At 34.1% G+C, this 21229-nt stretch overlaps 3 protein-coding genes across 16 annotated transcripts; 1 reads left to right on the top strand and 2 right to left on the bottom strand.

Annotated features, from left to right (window-relative positions):
• Positions 1 to 1109: 1109 nt before the first annotated feature.
• Positions 1110 to 6193, top strand: LOC126665529 (putative E3 ubiquitin-protein ligase RING1a). Of its 4 annotated transcripts, none has more exons than XM_050358351.2 (10): positions 1110 to 1390; positions 1506 to 1575; positions 2405 to 2463; positions 3795 to 3876; positions 3987 to 4107; positions 4185 to 4226; positions 4309 to 4827; positions 4969 to 5076; positions 5494 to 5703; positions 5787 to 6193. In XM_050358351.2, the coding sequence occupies exons 1-10, from the start codon at positions 1279 to 1281 to the stop codon at positions 5817 to 5819; spliced, it is 1356 nt and encodes a 451-aa protein (XP_050214308.1). In that variant the 5' UTR covers positions 1110 to 1278; the 3' UTR covers positions 5820 to 6193. The 4 variants fall into 4 exon arrangements, with proteins under 4 accessions (XP_050214308.1, XP_050214305.1, XP_050214306.1 ...); XM_050358348.2 differs by having other exon boundaries at positions 1110 to 1378; XM_050358349.2 differs by lacking the exon at positions 1110 to 1390 and having other exon boundaries at positions 1516 to 1586.
• Positions 6194 to 10505: 4312 nt separating this feature from the next.
• LOC126665149 (dormancy-associated protein 1) lies at positions 10506 to 12002 on the bottom strand. 2 transcript variants are annotated; one of them, XM_050357864.2, is made up of 4 exons: positions 11789 to 12002; positions 11483 to 11702; positions 11282 to 11339; positions 10506 to 10809 (listed from the first exon to the last, which is right to left on the bottom strand). In XM_050357864.2, the coding sequence occupies exons 1-3, from the start codon at positions 11880 to 11882 to the stop codon at positions 11315 to 11317; spliced, it is 339 nt and encodes a 112-aa protein (XP_050213821.1). In that variant the 5' UTR covers positions 11883 to 12002; the 3' UTR covers positions 10506 to 10809; positions 11282 to 11314. The 2 variants fall into 2 exon arrangements, with proteins under 2 accessions (XP_050213821.1, XP_050213820.1); XM_050357863.2 differs by lacking the exon at positions 11282 to 11339 and having other exon boundaries at positions 11789 to 11972.
• Positions 12003 to 14998: 2996 nt separating this feature from the next.
• LOC126665148 (protein FRIGIDA-ESSENTIAL 1) lies at positions 14999 to 21105 on the bottom strand. Of its 10 annotated transcripts, none has more exons than XR_008790595.1 (7): positions 20682 to 21105; positions 18607 to 19081; positions 18246 to 18451; positions 16666 to 18161; positions 16468 to 16583; positions 15726 to 15813; positions 14999 to 15628 (listed from the first exon to the last, which is right to left on the bottom strand). XR_008790595.1 is itself a non-coding variant. In XM_050357861.2 (6 exons), exons 1-5 carry the CDS (start codon positions 21019 to 21021, stop codon positions 16554 to 16556), a joined length of 2547 nt encoding a protein of 848 aa, XP_050213818.1. In that variant the 5' UTR covers positions 21022 to 21105; the 3' UTR covers positions 14999 to 15813; positions 16521 to 16553. The 10 variants fall into 10 exon arrangements, 2 of the variants coding, with proteins under 2 accessions (XP_050213818.1, XP_050213819.1); XR_008790594.1 differs by having other exon boundaries at positions 15989 to 16583; XR_007637540.2 differs by adding an exon at positions 19907 to 19985 and having other exon boundaries at positions 14999 to 15813; positions 15989 to 16583; positions 20682 to 20815.
• Between the last annotated feature and the right edge of the window lie 124 nt (positions 21106 to 21229).

Genomic DNA, 21229 nt, shown 5'->3' on the forward strand with positions numbered 1-21229 from the left:
GCCTGCTTCCTCTATTTCCATGTCCAGATCTTCCGGCATATGAGGTGCCAGAATTGTTGTAATTCTGGAAATGGCTTCTTCCACCTCTGTTTTGATGCGCTCCTCCTCTTACTGAATAATTAACTATGGGCTGACCAAGGTTGATCGATGACATTCCGGCACTCATTTGCTCTAGTCTCTTCTCATAGCTTAGGAGTTTAGCTTGAAGTTCTATCCATGTTATGTTCTCCTTTTCTTGTATTTGACATACCACAGGGTTATACTCTGAGGAATCCAAGCCCGCAAGGACTTGAGATGCTAGATCATCCATTGACACCGGATGTCCTGCCAACGTTAGGTTATCAGCCAATTTTTTCATTGACTTTAGATACTCACTCATCTTTTGGCCTCCCTTTTGCATTTTCTGAAATTCTCTTTTGTAAAAGACAACATTGGATCTGGTTTTGACCCCGATTAGCTCGCCTATCGTATCCCACAGTTGCTTCGACGTCTCAACACCCATAAGTTCTGATGCAACGTCAATGTCCATTGAGTTGTAGAGCCAACCAAGAAGCATTTGATCATGTGCAACCCAATCTTCATAACTGGGGTTTCTCTTAAGATCAACATCTGTTGATTCTTCAATATTTTCAGTAATGAATTCAGGTGGAGGTTTATTTGTACCTGTAATGAAGCCTTCCATTCTATTTCCTCTGATTACTGGTAGTACCATGTTCTTCCATAACAGGTAGTTGTCGTGGTTCAACTTAACCGCGCAATAGGCTCCAAGAGGATTTGATGATGAAGAGAAAGTTCTCTGCTGAGGATATTCTTCGACTCCTTTTCCTTTGGCTCTAGACATATCACTTTGAGTTGTCGAGCTTTTTGCGGCGCTGGCCATGGATGCTCTGATACCAAGTTGAGAATATAGGAAGTTTCTCTTTTGTATTTCTTGTGTTATGTATTTTTGACTGATCTGATTACAGACAAAGGCAACAAGCCTATATATACAAGAGAACAGTGAAGTAAAAAGTTACCCTAATACAAGAACCATTAGATGATTGACACATCACTCACTTACATAAAATAAAGTAAACCAAAAGATATATATACACTGAACAACAGCTATTGACTTTCTCCTTCAACAACCACCACCGCCACCACCACCGCCGTCAATTTATCCGCTTCCCTAATTCTGAAGCACCAACCTTTCCCACATTTTATCAACCCATCTTCGAAACCTTAACTACTTTTCTAATTATACAACACCAACTAATTCATACATATATATACAAAATAATGCCAGCCCAGAAACGTTCCCACGACGAAGACGATCTTCTTCAGCCAAACAACCACCGTGAGCAGCAGAACCACCTTGATGGTGGTGGTGGTGGTGACGGTACGTGTATTGGTATTGATAATCTAACTGAATAATTGTAATATTCATTCAAATATGTGCATTTTGTTTGGGATTTGATTAGTATTTTAGCTTAAGTTTTCATCTGTTGCTAATTTTATATGAACAGAATCTGATCGAAGCCCATCATCCATTAGTAACCAAGAAGATGAAGAAGAAGAAGATGAAGAGAAAGAAGAGTGCGTAACGTGTAAATATATATCATCTGTGTAGTAATTAATTCCTTACTTAGAAGTTGTAAATATCACTGCTTTTTAATTTCCTCTGAAAATCTATTTTATTTACTGCTATAATTATTTGACGCGGGTATATTCGAAATCTGCATGCTTTCATTATATACATCCGCTAGCTACTATATTTTTTACTTTACGAGATCATACACTATATATACACATATATAACTGTTACCGTTATATATATGTAACTGTTATATCATTAGGATTCTCATTTTTGTTTCTATTATTGCATGTGTTTCACTCTGCTGTATTAATTTCTTTCTGTTAACGGCTACTATGGCTGAGTGTGTTCTTTGGTGTTGGGTATTAGTAGTTTTGATTTTTTTGTTTTGTTAGCTTGAATTGATGTATATTTGGTTTTTAGTGGTGTTATATATGTTTTGGTGGCTAATGGATAATAATAATTGTTGTGATTAGATTTGTTTATCTAGGTGAGAGTTTGTACATAGTTATTACCAGATCAATTTTAGTTAATACCCTGCATTTCTCGAGTGTTAATCTCACGCAACGGTTGTATCTTTAATTACTGCTTATTCTTTTATATTAAATATTCCAACATGACAGACGCCATGAATGACGTGGCCACGTGGGATAACCGTTGCCTTGTATAATTATTCGCATTTCTTTTGATAGTAAATTAATACATTTGTGAGGATTATGGATATTAAAGACATGAGCAGATAATGCATGAAAAAGAGGACTGATAGTTTGATACTGAACAATGTGATATGTGCTTGCAATTTATGTTAATTCTATTATTACTTCTTTGCAGATATGTAGTGGTAAAGTTATCTGAAATTCGCAAGGAAGTACAGTGTCCAATCTGTTTAGGTATGAGTTTCAGTTTTCTGTATTCACTTTCAGCCATTTACAGATTAGAAACTGCAAGTAGACACAAATATGAAGAATGGTTGATCTCTTTGGATAGAGTTTATTGTTTCATGTTCAGATGCTCTTTAATTTTTGTTTTCGTATCTTATCATTTACATCTATGCAATATTTTGGAAAACAGAAACAATTCTTTCTGATTTGAGAACTAAAAAATTTCTATAACTTATTTTGATACATACTACACCGATAGCTTAATTATTGAAACATTTTGTTAAGGCTGAGGTGCTCAGATATCAAGCACCATAATCGAGCCTTCTGGAGATTGTCACTAGATTTTATAGTGTTTATGTTTCTCTAAGTGGCTCTATAAGCAAATGGTAGATGTGCATAGCAAATCCCCGGTTATGCTGGTTCTTCCATCATTAGGCTCTCAAAGTGATCGATAAAGTGAAATACCAGGAAATTTTGCTTTCGGACGAAAAGTACTGAAATTATTGTTCATATTAGAAAAACATTGTCATAGATTTCCTTCTCTTATTCTATTGTTGGGAGGGGAATGCTGTTGGGTGAAGGAGTTTTGCATAGTATCTAATAGGTAAACTTTAAAATAGTTTGAATTATAGCTGATTTCTAAACCCTGGCTTTTTGATGATTTTCACTAGAACTTATTGTGCATTCATGAATTGTTTCTAACTTACCAATGTTCCACTTCTTTTTATACTGTAGTTATTTTATCATAAATGAATGCATAGGCCGAATTCTCATGTTTCTGTTATATGCTTGATCTTTTTGGGGAACAATATAGTATTTCTGTTTAGCTTAAGGCATAAGAAAATAATACCTATCAATTTGTATACAAATTTTATTTGGTCTGCCGTTGTGTTTTCACTGGTAATCTGGTTTATGATATTGTGCTATAGTTTTCTTCATTTATTAATTTCTATGTTACTTTTAAACATGTGATCCATATTTAATAAGACTATTACTCTTGCTGCTGCTGGTGATGCATAGCTTATCGATAGGTAATCTGTCCACATCACTATGTATATACTTGCATATTGTATTATCTCCTTGAGAAAGATGGGGGAGAGAAACAGAGAGTTTAGACCATATAAATGCTTCGGTGTTGCAAATATATTTCACATCTGCAACTTCAGATGCAATCAAACATCTCTACCAAATTTAATTTCTCTATGTAATTTGTTTGTTAATGTAGCATTATGGTCTAAACGCAGGTTTGGAGCTAATAGCCACTTCTTTTTCTTCACATGCACATACAAGATTCACTGTACTGTTGGAAAATATTATCAATCTAACCTTTGTATTTCTAGGGATCATTCGGAAAACAAGGACGGTGATGGAATGCCTGCATCGCTTCTGTAGGGAATGCATCGACAAATCTATGAGGCTTGGGTAATTCTTCAACCTATTGCCTGAATCAATAAAATCGCGTGTTCTCTGCATAGCTTTTTTGATGTCTCTTAAAAAATTGACATTTAAACGTATGTTACATATCACTACAGGAACAATGAGTGCCCAGCTTGCCGTACGCATTGTGCCAGTCGTCGTTCTTTAAGAGATGATCCAAATTATGATGCACTTATTGCTGCTTTGTATCCAGATATTGACAAATATGAGGCAGAGGTATGATTTTGTTAAACCATTTTTAGTTTGACATATAAGTATTTTACAAGCATTAATTAATGCACTAACTGTTATAGGAATTGGCTTTTCATGAAGAGGAGAAAGCCCGCAATAATCAGGTTCCTGATGATTACTCTGCAGCAAACTTGTGTGAATTTGTTTTCTTTTTAATAGCTTTAATATGTGCGTTTCTCTTGACAGATCCAAGCTTCCATTGCTCAGACTATTCGCCGCCAAACTGAAGCTCTTGGTAGGAAAAAAACCACAGCTAAATCCACATTAGCTGCATTTGCAAGGAGAACAACAGGCCGTTACAGAGATGCAAACTCAAGGGGGAGGAGAAATTATCGAACAATGGATCTTCAAGGGTCTGATGAAAATGAGGATACAAATGGTGACGGAGGAAGAGATTCATCATCTGCTGAGGAACAATGTGCAGAAGTTAAATTAAAAAGACAAAAGAGATGGGGTGGTGCTCGGTCAGCAGCTGCTATTGCAGATGGATGTGGTGATGAGAATGATTCCGAAGTTAATTTAGAATCGATGGGGTCTTCTGTTGGGTTTATAGGTCCCTCGGAAATGCTTGCTTGGGGTAAAGGTGGTATCCGCAGTCATACACGATATGGCGGTGCAAATGCTGGAAATGGCAAGAATGTTCGGAATAATCGTATTTTGAAGCTGGCAGAATATCTTCGGAACTCAGAAGAAAATAATATTGAGGTAAAGTATATTCATCTGTGGCGATCCTGCAGATTCAGCGATCCACTATTAATTGTGGCATCATGCTGTTACACTGAGCCACGGATTTTATATCCACCTTGAATGCGTTCGAAATGCTTGACGTGCTTCATTGTATTGCAGTTAGATGTGCATCTCATGCTTGTTTCTCTCAATGAACAAAATATTCCGAGTTTGCAGCAGCCGTATCTCCGTTGCAGACCAACTTTATCAATCAAACACTTATGTCAGGTGATCTTTTCTCTACCCAGAACCAACCTATTAATGATGAGGTTAAACTTTTATGCAATTACTGAACTAAATATTTTTTGCATAATGGTTATCATTGTTTTATTTGTTATATTTTGGTAAATGAACTGGCTTTTTTATATCAACGGAAGATTACTATATTCAGGTTGAAATTTATATGGCAACAAATGCGTTGGATAACTACATAAATTCCCGTTACCACATAAGCAACTTTTGACTCGAATTGCTGTGGTAACCTCGCGTTGATGTAAAAATAAAAGTAAAATTATTAAAATCTAACAAATAGAACGATGATAATTTTTCTATAAAAGGTCTATAATTCAATAAGCACAATTTTTTTTAACCCATCAATGGCGTTTCAGCTTCTGTCGCACTTCTAAAATTTGGTTATCAATGCAGTATGTTGCTTTCCGAACCGCTCTTCAAGCGGATGAAGTTGAAATACACTTGGTGAAAGAGTTGAATTCCGAACTCAATCGGTCAATCTTTACAAGTATGTCGATTTCTAAGCCTAGTATTGTCGATCCATGCAAAGTTAAGTTGCAAGTTTTAGATGAGCAAGATACTCTAAGAGAGCTCAAAACATATAATTTCGCACAAGGACATTTGGTGAGCTTGTGTTACTTTGCTCAAATCTACACGATAAAAGTTGAGTGTACGATAATGATCTTTTTCTGCTCATATTATTTCAGATTCTGGCATATCAGAAAAAGCTTCGGAACTAAAGATGCTAACAAAGCCTGCTGCAGAGTGCAGCCTCACTGTATAGATACCAAAATTTTGTCTTTTTTTATTTTAATTTAATATTTATTTCGGGGTTACGGAGTTGAACGTGTAGATATATCAATCTACACTTCCAAGAGGGATCGGATCGAGCACAAATCGAGTTTTCTCTTTGTTTATTTTTTTGTTTTTTCTGCTGTAGCATTCTTGCTCTAGACTGTCAGATTAAATCATAGTGTTGGTAATTTCTTGTAGTGAGGACAATCGGTTGTGGGGCTTTATATTTGCTTAGTTTGTAAAAATGTAAATTTTGTCACACATGTTTTTTCTAAGATATTTACAATATTGGGCAGAAATTTGGTTTTGGTTCCCGTTATGATACAATTTGTGCTTTAAATTACAGTTTTTAAGCAGCCATAGTTTCTATTAGCTAATCAAAATTTTAATCATAGAATTGAAAAGGGTGGGGAAATGTAGACAGAGTAATATAAGATTGATCAGGAAAATGAAAATAATGTGGCGAAATATTTATTCTATAAAATAGATAGTTGAGGAGTTCTATATTTTTTTTAAATAAAATTAAAATATAAAAACTGACAAATTTTGTGTAATATAATTAGAGAAAAATAACAAATATCATTTTGAAATAAAAGTGCGAACAAAAAGGTTCGCATTCTGCAATTTATATATCGTTTTAATCCCTGATCAAAGTAGCTTCGAAAGAGAAAAAAATTCGTAGATAAATTAAGTCCACTATGTAGAACTATAAATTATTTGTTTATTTAATATGTGACACATAACGTGATTATTTATAATTATCAAATGATACAAATTATATTAATTAATTAATAATTCTTTTTACAAATGATTTGTGGTGCAATTGGTACATGTGAGCAAACCAACAAAATTAGATGCAAATGATTATCATTATTTCTTGATAACTTTTAAGGTACATTATTTATATCTCCACAATATTAGCATCAAATAATTACATTTTGTTCTTTGTTCCCTCCTTTAATTATTACTTGCATTTTGATAAGACGCCTTACCTAACTTCTTTGACAAATAGTCCCATAAATTAACACTCTAGAGAGCTACATGACATGTCACAGTTCAAATCTGTTACATTTTCTATTTAATATTTTTAATGGAAATAAGTTAATTAGTCTCCATCCAAACACATAGGACCTTTACCTAGTAAAACATATAGTAATTCGGCGACCAAAAAAAAAGATGGGCTTTTTACACAAACAACCTAATTTGCCAATTTCTTATCTTTTATACGGGTCCTAGTTTGCCTTTTCTAAACTACCATGTGCGGCCTATTTTATTACTTTTATACGGACTTTATATATTAAACCCTAACAGCATACAAATCATAATTTCATTTATTTTCTCTCTCCTCATCATTCAATTTTCTCTTGCTCTCAGTTCATCTTCCTCTTTTTTTTACCGTTCGCCGTCTTCTGCTGAGCCGTCCTCTGTTCCTCCGCTCCTCCGTCATCGTTCTCTTCATCGCCTCCGTTGTCATCTTTGTTAACGCCATCATCTCCTCTGCTCATCGCTGTCATCTATTTGATTTCAGATCTATAATTTATTCATTGTTCTTCTTCTTCTTCTTTTTTATTTTCAGATCTACAATTTTTACTGTTATTTCACCATTAAACATGTATAGAGATTATATTTTAAGAATATAATGCTAATTTCATGTTATGTAATATAAATTTATGGTTATATGGAATAAATTTTTATTATTTCTGCATTTTTTGTGTTTGGTTGTATTTCTGTGTTTTTTTATTCTGCAGTTCGATTTATTGATGATGGTTGATTGCTGAAATATTATAATATTACAGTGTTGTTGATTTTATGTTGATTTTGTGTTGATAATCAGTTGGTATTTCCTTAATTTTAACATTGAAAAAATTTATTCTAAAAAAAACATTAGCAAATTAGATAATTTTGTGCGTGAAATAAACTAAAAAACAAAATTTAAATGATATTAGATAAGGATATGTTAGCATTATCATGTTGACATGTTGTTGATTTCTTGTTGATATTTTATAGATTGTCACAATTTTTCAAAAAATTATGTTTTCTTTTATTCCTTATGTTGATTCGTTGTTGATTTATTGTTGACATTATGTTGATATGTATTTCAACTTTTTTTGATTTTCAATTTTATGTTGACATGTTGTTGATATACTGTTGATAACATGTTGATTTTTCAATTATTGAAAGAAAAATAAAGTTAGTCTTAAATTGATGTATTAATGAACTATTGATATGTTTTTGATAATATGTTGATTGTTTTTGACTTAAATCAATCAATGTTCTCATTTTACAAACATCTTGACTAAATTAGCATTAATTGTTGATTCGTTGTTGATTAATTGTTGACATTATGTTGATAAGTATTTCTACTTTTTTAGATTTTCAATTTTATGTTGACATGTTGTTGATATACTGTTGATAACATGTTGATTTTTCAATCATTAAAAGAAAAGTAAAGTTAGTCTTAAATTGCTGTATTGAGACATGTTGACATATTTTTGATAATATGTTGATTGTTTATTGCTTAAATCAATCGATGTTCTCATTTTACAAACATCTTGACTAAATTAGCATTAATTGTTGATATCATGTTGACATTATGTTGATATTTGTAAATATGATAGTAGTAATTCTACTATAGAACAACAAAGGTACAAAATGTTTAAAATAAATGAATCTAATAAAGATATTAGCATAGTAAGTAATCAAAACAATATGAAAAAACAACAACAATAATTCAAATGAAAAAAAAATAAAATTCTTCTTACATATAAAAATAAAAGTATATTAAATATACACTAACACAACAGTTCACAAATTAAAGAAATCTATTTCAAAATATTTTTTTTCCTCAATTCTCTTTGCAGCTGCATAGTTTCTTCAAAATCACTTGTATAACTGTTTTGCGTTCCACCTCTCATACCTAACTAAATTTTGACAAAGACGGTTATGATACAGTTTTATTTCATCTAACGAAAGTTTATTTCACAGAAAATATTATCTTATTTGTCAATGTTAAAAGAAAAAGAATCAGTAGATATCAACATAATATCAACATAAAGTCAACATAAAATCAACAACACTGTAAAATTACAATAATTCCGCAATCAATCATCATCAACAAATCATTCTGCAGAATAAAAAAACGCAGAAATACAACAAAACACAAAAAAATGCAGAAATAACAGAATTTTATTATATAAAATCACAAAATTATTCTATATAACATGAAATAAGTATTAGATTCTTTAAAGATACTCTTTATACATGTTTAATGGTGAATCAACAGTAAAAGATAAACAAATACAGATCTGAAAATAAAAAAAAAGAACAAAAAATTTCAGATCTAAAATTAAAAAGATAAAAGAAAGATGACGCGGCGAGACAAAGGCGGAACGATGGAGGCGAAACGGCGAAGGCAGAACGGCGGAACGGAGGAGGCGGAACGGCGAAGGCGGAACGGCAGAACGGAGGAGGCGGAACGGCGGAAGCGAAGGAGCAGAAATCGTGAATTTTTTTTTTCACAGCTCAAAAGAAATCGTGTAGAAGAAGAATGATGGAGAGAAATAAAAAAATCGTATAAAAAAAATAAATTTGAAGTACAGGTTATCAAAGTAAGAAAATGAGGTAGGTAAAGTAAAGATTTAACTTGTCCTGTATAAAAGTAAATGGGCTGCCAAAATCAGTATTTTATATAAAAAGCCCAAAAAAGATATAGAAATTCCGGATCCATTATTAATTTTAAAAATAACATAGATATATAATACAACAAAATAATTTTAGTACTATACTTAATCGACCCACTTGAATTAATTTCTAACCACGTTACTCTCCCCCGATTAAATTGAGTAAACGTTCAATTAATTTATATAAGATCGGTTAAGTTCAATAAAAATTTATAATTAATGCGATTATTTTGATCAATTTGATTGATTAATAAAAATATTTAATACGGTTATGGTTATAATTTTTGAAATTCAATTAACAAAACTATTAAAAAGTTAGTTTTGTCGATTCAACCAAATTAACTAATTTGGTAGTACGGTTTTATATTCAAAATTTTAAATTAAGACTTAAATGTATAAAAATCACCAATTTTTGCGTGTTTGCAAATTTAACATAAATTTTTAATTTTGGCATAACATGAACTTTTCATTTTTTACAATTAAAACCATATTTGTGTTTCCTTTGAAAAAACGGTGCCGGTGTATTAATTGTAAAAATTGAAAAATTTGTGTACCCTTTTGTCAATATTAAAAATTTATGTTATATGCAAAACACGCGAAAGTTGGTGATTTTTATGCATTTAATTAAATTAATTCAGTTAATTCAATTTAATAATAGATTTCATCAGTTTATTTTTAATTGAATCAATTAATCCAAACTTTAACTAAATCAATTGATTTTTACCAAACCGTAAGGTTTGATCACCTACTCCAAAAGCCTATCTCTTCTTACAGCTTATCCATTTCCACATCACAAGAGAACCCATTTCCAATTATGAAATTAAATTTACTCATTGCTTAATTTGCCGTCACCAACTTTGGTTTAATTCTACTAATTAAAAATTAAGCAACTTGGACCAGCACTACTAAAAGATAAGATGAGACCAAAGATAAATATCAAGTATACTAAAGTTATAAAACATATAATTTATTTATTTAATAACAAAAAGTCGTTTCATCACGACCGTCCAAGGGCAGATCTCACACTTACAAATACCATAACATCAACGGTGGATGATACATCCCACACGTTGGCATTTTCACTAACAAAAAGTAGCATAAAAATACTTAGTCAGCTTCCTAGCCATAATAGCACCAACAAAACGACGAGGACAAACTGCAAACAGAAAACAAAACGACAACTATTTACACGGGTGGGACCTCTAATTCCCTGCCACATCAGCGATGCTTGCTCCTTGTTTCTCCACTGTACAGCCTGCAATTATTACAAATCAACCCATTAATTCACAGTTAAGAACTTGAGATCAAAATAAATAACAAATAATTCATTTAACTCCTTTAACTTGGGAGGAAAGATTAAAAAGGTCCAAATTGATAGTTTTGAGCAAATAAATCCAATATTTATAAAAAACTTGAAAATCTTAATGCCATAATGCCTTTCAAATCCTCCTAGCCATTATCCTACTGCAATAATTCTTGCTAAGAAGAACGCCCTATCCAACAAACATAATATTTAATTTTAAATAAATAAAGATAAAATTATCCAACTTTATTAAGAGTTGTGTTAATCTGTCTTTTTTGTGCCAAATTAAAGTGTTAAAATGAACTTTTGTTGAATAAATACTAAAGAAAGTAAATCTAAGCCATATGATGAAAAATGTAAACAGATCTAACGGTGATGGGTCGACTAAAGTATAAATCAAACTTAGCATAGTATATACAATTACCATATACTTGCATGCATGCAAAAAGATGGAGATTTACTCCCACGCGCCACTATACAACCTGAAAAAATTATCACCTTCTGTTTGCTTACCAAGAAAATAAAATCTTACACTGTTTTCCTTATATTTTCTTAGATCAACAAATAATATAACTATATATATATCAATAAAAAACTATAGTTTATGATTAATAAATTTATGTACCAGTCATAAACAGTGGGAGAATTAGGGTGCGATGGCTTGTCAAACATGTGAGCGCCGAGACTCTTGGTGGCTATGTTGCTACCGGGGTGGAAAACACTCCTCCATACGTTATCTTTGCGAGCAGACACCGGAGTTGTAGGTGTCACCGGAGTAGAAGGTGTACCTGGACTCGCCGGCATCGACAACGACCTCTGATACTTGCTCGACTCTCCTTCAGCATCTGAACATGCAAAAGCAAAATTATCAACTTCAAAATAAAATATTTTGTGCATATATGTAAGTCTATATGTATGTGTTTATATATACCGACGGTGAGGCTGGTGATCTTTCTGAGCTTGCCAAGGCCGCGGTCCGGCTGAGGACCGGCGACGACATCATCCCACATCTTGTCTAGCAACATTTTTTCTTTGCTTGATCGGTGGAGTTGTGAAAGGTGGTGGAAATATATAGATAGATTAGGTCTATTTATGGATGGGAAATGTAAATCCAGACCGGTTTTGTCTATTTCCAGGAGCGATAATTAAGTGTTTGTGAGAGTGAGACAGGGTAGTGGTGTGGAATAAGGGAAAAATTGTGAGTGGAAATGATGAAAAAATGGATAAGGATGAGGACCGAGTAAAACATGGGCCCCCGGAAATAATATCTCTTCTAATTGCTGATGAATTGATGGGACAAGTTTTGGTGGTTTGCTTGACACGTGGAAGGTCTTTGTCCTATTCTGGAGACAATTTTGGGGTCTACAATATGGAAAATTATCAAGGTTTAATGGTGAGAGACGTGGGTTCTTGTGATTGGAGGATGATTATGGGACGTCTGATTGTTTCAGTAAAATAATAGATTTGTTTTTCAGCAGCCACTAAATTAGTGAATTATTTAAACATTTTCTTCCACTAAATCTAGTTAGTCAATACTGAAATCAAATATTTTTAGCTAGGTTCAATTTTCATTTGAACAGTATAAAAGTGAAAGAATGTTAAGTTCCTAAAATGGTTCCACGTAAAGATGAAAGTGGTGTTGCAGAAATGGTTTTTCATGTACCCTTCATCTATAATATTGACAATGAAAAAAGACATTGCTGTTATGCAGCCATATGTTGTGCCCATGAAAAATGATGGATAGAGCAAGGGAAACTACAGGAAGAGTGTCTTAGTTATGGGCTCGACTTAAATAGTCATGGAGGGATTTGGAAGAACTCTCGTAAATAAGTCGAGCCAAACTCAGATTAAACAAAATCAAAACTTGAATTCAAATGTGTTATATAAATACCTTCAAATTTTTGAGTTTGAGTTCGAACTCAACCAATATTTGAACTATTCAAACTCGACTTGTGTTCAATAAAAAATAAAACCGATTCATAAGAGCTCATTAATGCCCGCAAGCCTCTTTAATTGATTATTGAGTTTAGGGTGAGCATTCAGGCAAACTAGTCAATTGACCGAATGCTCAAAATCAAAATGACCAAACATTAAATATCAACCGAAATTGAGCAAACAAAAAAAATTCAAAACCAATATGAACCAAACAAGTCGATAAAAATACAAGAAATAATCAAAAAACATATTCGATTTATTCAATCAATTTAGATAGTCCAAATCTCAAACCAAACCAAAAACTATAAATTGAATTTCGAAATCATAAAACCGAACCGTTTGGATCTAAATTTATCACCGAACCGATCGAAAGTCATCAATTCAATCAGATATTTTGCTCCTCCCTACTTGAGTTTGGCTCAAGATAAAACTTGAGTAGTTCAAGACTACTAGAATTTTTTTGAGCCAATCTCAAAATTGTTTTTAATCAATCTCAAATAGTTCGCAAATAGTCCAACTTGTTTATTAGCCTAAGTGCATTGTAGATGATTATTAGTTCTATATTTCATTTTGCAGGAAAAAAGAAACAAAAGAGTAGGACATAGAACTACTGTTCAAGAATGCAATTAAAAGAAATTAACTTAATTTTTCAAAAATAATATTATGACCATTTAAAAATAATATTAGAACCATTTAAAAATAATAGTTATCTAATTTGTTAGAAGATTAATATATTTAAAGTATAACATTTAATTAATAAAAATTAAACAGGTTTTCATTTTTTTTAATTAAAGATAAGAAATGAGCTGCAACCGACTAGATATTTAAGCCTTTGACAACAAAAAGAACCAGTTATTTAAGAAATTTAGGAGAAAAGTGGACAAAAGTTTCGACTGAAAAAAGTAGTAGAATAGCAGCAACCAACTACACACTGGTAATCAAAGAGTGAAACCATTAATCAGTATCTTTTTCAGTGCAAATATAATAAATAACTAACAATAATAAACCATTCTGTACTGCCTAAACAAATTCTATAAATCTTCAAAATTCCTAATGATGATTAACATATAGAGACAAGTAGACAACTGAGAACTTATGTTTCTAGGACAAAAATTACTTACCACCAAAAAAGAGCGAAAACTAGGGATCTTTTCCATGCTTTTCCTTTTATTCAACATAATAAATAAGATCCTACAATTAAATAAAAGCAAGCACATTCCAATTACGCATGAATTTCAAAGAAAAACAACAATCCTTTAATTGGAGAACCGACATATAACAAACAGAAAAGAACAAATGCTGCCTTAAATTCATGATCCATGCAAACCTTTCTAGATTTGATATACGAAGGTAGTTCTTCCAACCAAGTTAGCAGCAAAATAAGATTTCTACGTATGTTACTGCTGCAACAAATTCGCATGAATCACTCTTTACTACAACCAAAGTCCCCCCCTGCAGAGTATTAGCAAAAGCAAGACCAAAAATTGGAGTTTAGGCACACGAGCAGATTTATCTGCTAGTAATCCAAACAAGAATTCCCTCATCTCGATCTCCAGTGCAAGCTCCAGCTGCAATGTGTCAATCCTAGAAGATGAACCATAGACCTGAAGAAACTTCCAGGCACACAAGCCAAGTGCTAAAGTACATAATTCCCCAACACAAACTGCCAAATCACACTAAATGTAGTTTTTTTTTTTATATAAACTAAAGTTTATCAGCAAGTCGTTCGGCTTACAAAGTGAAGAATTTGGTGATAAAAGGCACCAATGCAGCTCAAGTTGTTATAATAATCAAGACTCAATGGTACTCCTTATGCTGTTTTCCTTTGTCATATCAACTGAAGCACTACCACCCAAAAGTTAAATATGTAACTACACTAAGTTTGTCAGAATAGGACATAGCAAATTAATCAAGTGCTAAACAATTTTCACTCCAATTGACATTAGAAAAAGATTTCATATCAAATAACAATCTCAAAGATCCATCTGGTAATGAAGCACTTCTTCGATAGAATGGCCCTAGTCAGCGTGATTATTACCTATAAGTTACTAATTTAATGTAACTCTTAGTTCCTTAACATACCATTGTCTCGTGATCAATACCTCTTCTTATCCTGCATTTACTTTAATGTCTTGGGTCCCTTCATTTGCTATTTTTTTTCACTTCATGACAAATAACAAACGCAACAGGGGGTGCAAGTGTAATCTTAACACAAAGTTGTATCATCTTATAATCCTTTAATTGTATGAGTACAAATCAGATTATGGGAAGGCTGTTACCAGCATCAGAAAGTTTGGGTTGAGGAAGAACACTCGAATACAATACAGATTAAAAACGAGAATGAAACATGACCAGATTCTAACCTCTATCTCAGCCGTCAAGGGGATAATAATAATTCACAATACTATGAATGCTTGTTGCTATTTTTTCTGTTTCCAACCATTCTTCTTTGCATCATATTTTATGTTTCTTCTCTCCGGCAGTGAGTTTTTTTACCCACGAACCCTCTAGTGACCCCCTCAAGAACCAATGACATTTTGCTGTCAGACTGTATTGAACCCCCTCTCCCTCTGTTATGACTGCCCCCACACCATCCCTCCCCCCCGGGATATCACAGGTTTAAGGATGCAGAAAGAAGGTAAAATGGGATCACCATGTTTGAATCCAGAATTAACCAGGAACACTTAAATGAGGTTCAACACCTCACCTTCATCGTAACCATTCTCAAAGAAACCTTTCTAACACTTGAATGGATGAGATGTGATGGGTTGATGATTCATATTACTGATGGGGCCAACTTATGAAGCTGAATCCTTATCTCTAGTGGTTTCAAATCCTGAACTTTCATGGTTGAAAACCTGGTCAATCTTGATGGAAAGAATTCTGAACTGTATTTTCTCAAAATTAAGTCATATGCAAAAGAAAAGTAGTACCTTGCTTCATAAATATCTCCTCATGTCCTCATGTCCAACTGCGTCATATACATGCAATATGCACCAACTCTCCATCAACCCCTCGTATCTGAAAACCACAAAAATTATGAAAAACCAGAATTTGTGGAAACAAAAGAGACCATAACAAAAAAAAGACTAGATGAGAACAGCTGTTCTAAAGCCTTCAAGTCAACTATGATCATGGATTTCAATTATCAAACAATAAAACCGAAAAGGAAAATACTAAAAGGAAAATTCCATACTGTTGTCTTCAAGGAGTAAGTTTGTAAGTATTTGAAACACATAAGCATAGAGGCATTCCAGGCCCACATGAGAAAACAACATAGTCAAACCCTTTGAAAAGAACTGCTGAACAACACGCACTTGAATTTGGATCCCTTGTGTTTTTTCTCTCAAATATATATATAAAAAAAAAACAATGCACCAAGCAGGCCTGAGAGAGGCTAAGAAAAAACAAATTCAGAACTAGACTAAACTTATAAATGCACGTTACTGCAACATCAAGGCTTATAATTAGTAATTCTGTTGAGTTAAGCATCTATACTTCTAAGACAATGCTATAAAACTAAATGCAGATCTAAACTTCATGACTTATTCCAAAAGGACCAGACATGAAGAGGGGAACACGGCCATCCACTAAAATATTATTACGTCGAAATTCATGACCTGACATTCCACCAGAGTCTCAATTCTAACAATGTAAAATGAGCCTCAGACATACTGTTGCGTCTAAAGACTCCAAACACAAGAATGCATAGGAGAACTGTACAATACACTAAGAAAGGGAACATGTCTTCGCCTGGCGTGTCAAGATTTTCCATACTTTACACAATATGCCTGCAAATGAAAGAGGCAGTTTATCAAAGGCCAAGCATAAACTACTTTCAGAATCAGATTATCTCTAGACTAGGATCCTCACCTCAACAAGCTTTGCAATTTTAGGTTGGGAGAAAAAAAGGTATTGCTTAGACAATTCCACTGTGCTTGGAATTTGATGGGGTGGCAAGGTGCTCAGAATCTTGTCAACTGCTTTTTTAACTATTGTGTTATGTGCATCCTTGCTGAGATGACCCTCACGCCAGGTTGGTTTTAATAATTCTTTAACAAAATCAATGGTAGCTACACGAAAATGTTTCAAAGCTCTTGATTCTCCATCTATCTTTTGGTCGACTTCCATATCATTAATTTGCCTACCCCTATCTACCTTGACATCTTTTTTGCGTTTTGGCCCATCATTTTGGTTCCTAGAATCACAATCAGCATCAATTTTGCTAGTACTTGGAATGTCCCTGAAATGACTAGTGCTAGAAGCATTTTCTTCCTTGGGCATGGTCCTCTTTTTCCCATCTACAACACAAGATCCTCCTGTCACTGCTCCAGTAACAATTATATCTTTTCTGAGTGTACAGTGATTATTGTCCTCCACATTTTCTTGGAATTCACTATGAATGGACTCTTTATGTTTGTCGTTGTTGCATTCTGGGTTGAGGACCTGATTTACTAATGAGTTGCCATATGCGAGTTGCTTCGACGTATTGCGACTGGATGTCCCTTGGCTAACAAAAGAAAACTTGAACGGAAGTCTGTATCCAGTACTGGGTAAATCAATACTATCGTGAAGAGGGTCATACAGGCTTCCTGGAGATGATGCTGGTATTGGAGTTATAAAAAAAGATGGTCGGAAAGGTATAGACGGTTCCCAGTGACTTGAAGAATTTTTTGCTTTATGTTCAGCACAGAACAATGGATCCCCAGATATACTGGTTACATGTAAATTTTCTCGCCCAGAACCCAAAAGCGGGGAAGCACTTTGCAGCAACGAAGATGGTCTAGAGTAGGCCCTATCATTGTCAAACAGTTTTTGACCAAAAGGACTTGAATTCAAAGAGGAACTACAAGCAAATGATGGTCCTATCCTTGAAGAGATGTGATGCGTACTAGAAATAGAATTATCCAGGATTGAAGCTTGCGTATAGTGACCTCTAATATACATTGAAGTATTCAAAGTATTTAAAAATGAAGAGGGATTACCACTGCGGTAATTGCCCGATGTTGCAGCTGAGCCACTAGAAGAAGATCTATGTTCAGGAAGTAAGCTGTTCTGAAATGAAGCAGAGCTACCATTACTAATTGGAAAAACATAGCTCCCATATTCAGCTCTTCCTATGTTCTCTGTAGCTAAATCCTTCAAAGAAAAAGAAAATCCCAGATCATCTTTGGATGAAGAAAATTGATGGGTGACAGGTTGGAGACATCTCTTAAGAGATAAAGATGCATGTTTGTCATCCAATGGCTGAAACCTTTGGGTGTCTCCATTCTGAGGTTCCAAGTTCTTTTCTGTAGAGAAATGAATGGAAGAAGCCTTTAGATTAAGGAAACCAGGCAGCTTTGGATTTTCCTCAGTGTTTCTCAAACCTGATAAAAGAGAACTTGTAAGAAGCACATTATTGATTTCATATAAACCAAAGTTCGCCAAACACAACAATGAATATTCTATACCTTCATTGAACTGGTATCCTTTCGAGATACTTGTGGCAGCTGTCTCTCCCTCAAGCTGTTCTTCAGCGTTATCCGCTTTATTGTTTACATGAAGAAACCTACATGAACTCCCTTTAATGCACCATCCTTTGGCAAAAAAATCACATATAACTGCTGGCCGTTTATTTGAATCCTTCAAGTCAGGGGAAGGAGAAAGACTTCGTGTCCTGGAAAACCTAATGGTTAGCATGATGTAGGAATTTGATGTCTCGGTTAAAGTAGACAAGTTTAAATAGAAAAGGAGATATTAGGCAGTGAAAGGTAACAGCTCTGGCGGTATGAAAGTAAGAATAAAGAAATTATTGAAACAGTATTGTGAAACCTTGACACAGATAGCTTTTTGTCATCTTCTGGTTGCATTTCCGTTGCCTCATCTTCTTCATTCATATCTAGAATACCATTGGCTTCCATATTTATGCCCACTTTCATAACTAAGGCATCAGATACCTCATTTTTCGTGATATTAATTGGACTGCTGGTCTCAGCAGCCATAACGTGACTATTAGAAATCGGAGATTTTCCATCACAATTGGGTTCGTTGTTTCTTTTAAAGTTGTTCATAAGCATAACTCGAGAATCATCATTCATCGAGTGATCTCCTGATCTCGCCTCAGGATAGTTTACAAATGATTCCTCCTGCATCATTATTGGTTCACATGAAGGACCAGAAACTTTGGAACTATCAACATGATTTTCTAGAAGAGAGCTAGATGGAAGCCTCAGCTCTGATTTCCCAAGAGTAGAATGTGAATTCAGTTGGATTTCCTCCCCCACAAACTCCATGTGTTGACTAACATCTACAGGGAAGAAGAACTGAATCAAAACATGAAACAAATCTATCAGATTTCCTAGAAGGCAGGTTAGATAATACCCTAAAAATAGATCCTTAGGACACTCCATCGCTAAATTAAATATGAAACTGATGACCAACCCAAATGAATCTTGAATCTTGATTAATATTGCTGAGCTTGCACAGTTGCATCTACTTAGTATTGTCGAGCCAAGCATACAAGGTAAAAAGCTACTTCATTTATAGCGGTAGGACTGAAACATATAGGAACTATGCCAAATCTAACCAAGTAATGATAGTACTAAGAATTTTCTACTTAGTACTAATAGGAAGTGAATGGATTAACAAGAAAACCAGTCTTAAGAGGCAAAATTTGTTAAGTAGAAGTCACTGTTGGTAAATGCAGTTTCTATTTGGATTATTATAACTAGTGATGCATAAACACATTATACCTGAATTTTTTACAATATACAGTGCAACAATTCTTTTTTTTTTTTTGCTTTTTTTTCCCTCCTATTCTATGATGATTACAGGATTTCACTCCTACCCCGCGGTGACTCGAACCCAGGATCTCTCAGTCTTAGGTGGGGTGCTCTTACCACTTGAGCTAGCCCATCTTGTCTCCATTAACCTTGCTCCTTTCATAACAAATGAAATTTGCTAAAATTCTAATACTTGGTGCATTGTTCCCCCAAAACATTTAACAAATTAAACTAGATTTTCTCTCTCTTGCACTAGATGAAGAGAAATGAGACTACAGTTTTATTACTTGTATGTAATGTTTTGGCCTTTTTAGGTAGCAAAATTGCAAAACGACAATAGATCGGCTAACCAAATCTAAGGATGCTGCTCTACTTGAGACAGAGAGAACTCTTAAAATGGCTTTGGCAAAAGCATCCTTAGTTGATGACCTTCAAAACAAAAATCAAGAGTTAGTGAAGCAAATATGCCAGGTTTGTCTTTGTATAACTGTCATCCCGAGGGCTGATTGTGCGTGAAAAGCAAATGGAAATTATCATAGAGAGATCTATTCTGTTTTAATGACTTATAATTAACATTTACCATAAGGAGAATATAATCTTAGACAAAATGCCACGACAAAAGGTTTCTGAGGTTGAAAAGCTGACCCAAACTGTTCGTGAGCTCAAGGAAGCTGTCTTAGCTGGAGGGTTTGACTGTAGATCCTCCAAACTGGTTTTGAATTCTAAATATGCACAGGATTAGAAAAAGACTCCGGAACGTGAAGTAGCTCGTGCGAAAGTTAGTGCGAATCAAGTTGCTACTAAAAACAGTTCCAATGCCAGAGATTCTAGTTTCTATAAGCTGCATTAGATTTTTTTTTCTACATTTTCCTTCAGAGTGCAAAATTTCCCTAATGCCAATAAACTAGCGAGCTCCCTCTAAAATCCACCACAGTTAAATAAAATTATCAATCATAATCTAATGCCTAAGTTAGATATTCAGAATAGCATTATGCAATATGCATCCGTAATTGTACTATTGATTGGTATTGAATGTGCGCAGACTGACAGACAAAATAATTAAATCAAATTCAATTCAAGAAAACTTAAAAACAAAGTAAAAAATGACAGTAGATAAGAACTGACCGTTTGATTTCTGATCAAATTCTTTTGTTGAATCCAACGGTTGATCTTCTTCTTCATCATCTTCTTCTACTTCTTCTTCTTCTTCATCGTCGTCGTCGTCAACTTCGACTTCAATCTCTTCTATAATCTCTTCGTATTCTTCTACTTCTATCTCTTCGTATTCTTCTTCTTCTTCCACGCCATCGTCATTATCTTCGCCGTTTTCTTCTTCTTCTTCAGCTTCGTTATCATCGAGTTCGAAATCGGAGACTGTCGCGCGTCGATTGGGAGGAGGAGAAGTGCGGTTGTGATCGACGGAGCGCGCGGCGCCGGCGGACGACGATTCCGGTGGTGGCCGCATTGCTTTTTGTGTTACGGCCTTACGGGCGTTTTTTATTTTTTATTTCGTTCGACCCTTTTTTTTTAATCGTTATATTTGTTAATTATTTTTAATTGGCGAGTGAGTGAAATTATTGCTGAAGTTTGTTGTTATGAGTTGGGTTGAGTTTTGTCTAGGATGGGCTGGGCTTCAAACTTATCGAATTATGCCTTAAGGAGATAGTTCTGGG

The sequence above is a fragment of the Mercurialis annua genome, linkage group LG1-X (genome assembly GCF_937616625.2).
Source record: "Mercurialis annua linkage group LG1-X, ddMerAnnu1.2, whole genome shotgun sequence".
NCBI classification, from domain to species: Eukaryota; Viridiplantae; Streptophyta; class Magnoliopsida; order Malpighiales; family Euphorbiaceae; genus Mercurialis; species Mercurialis annua.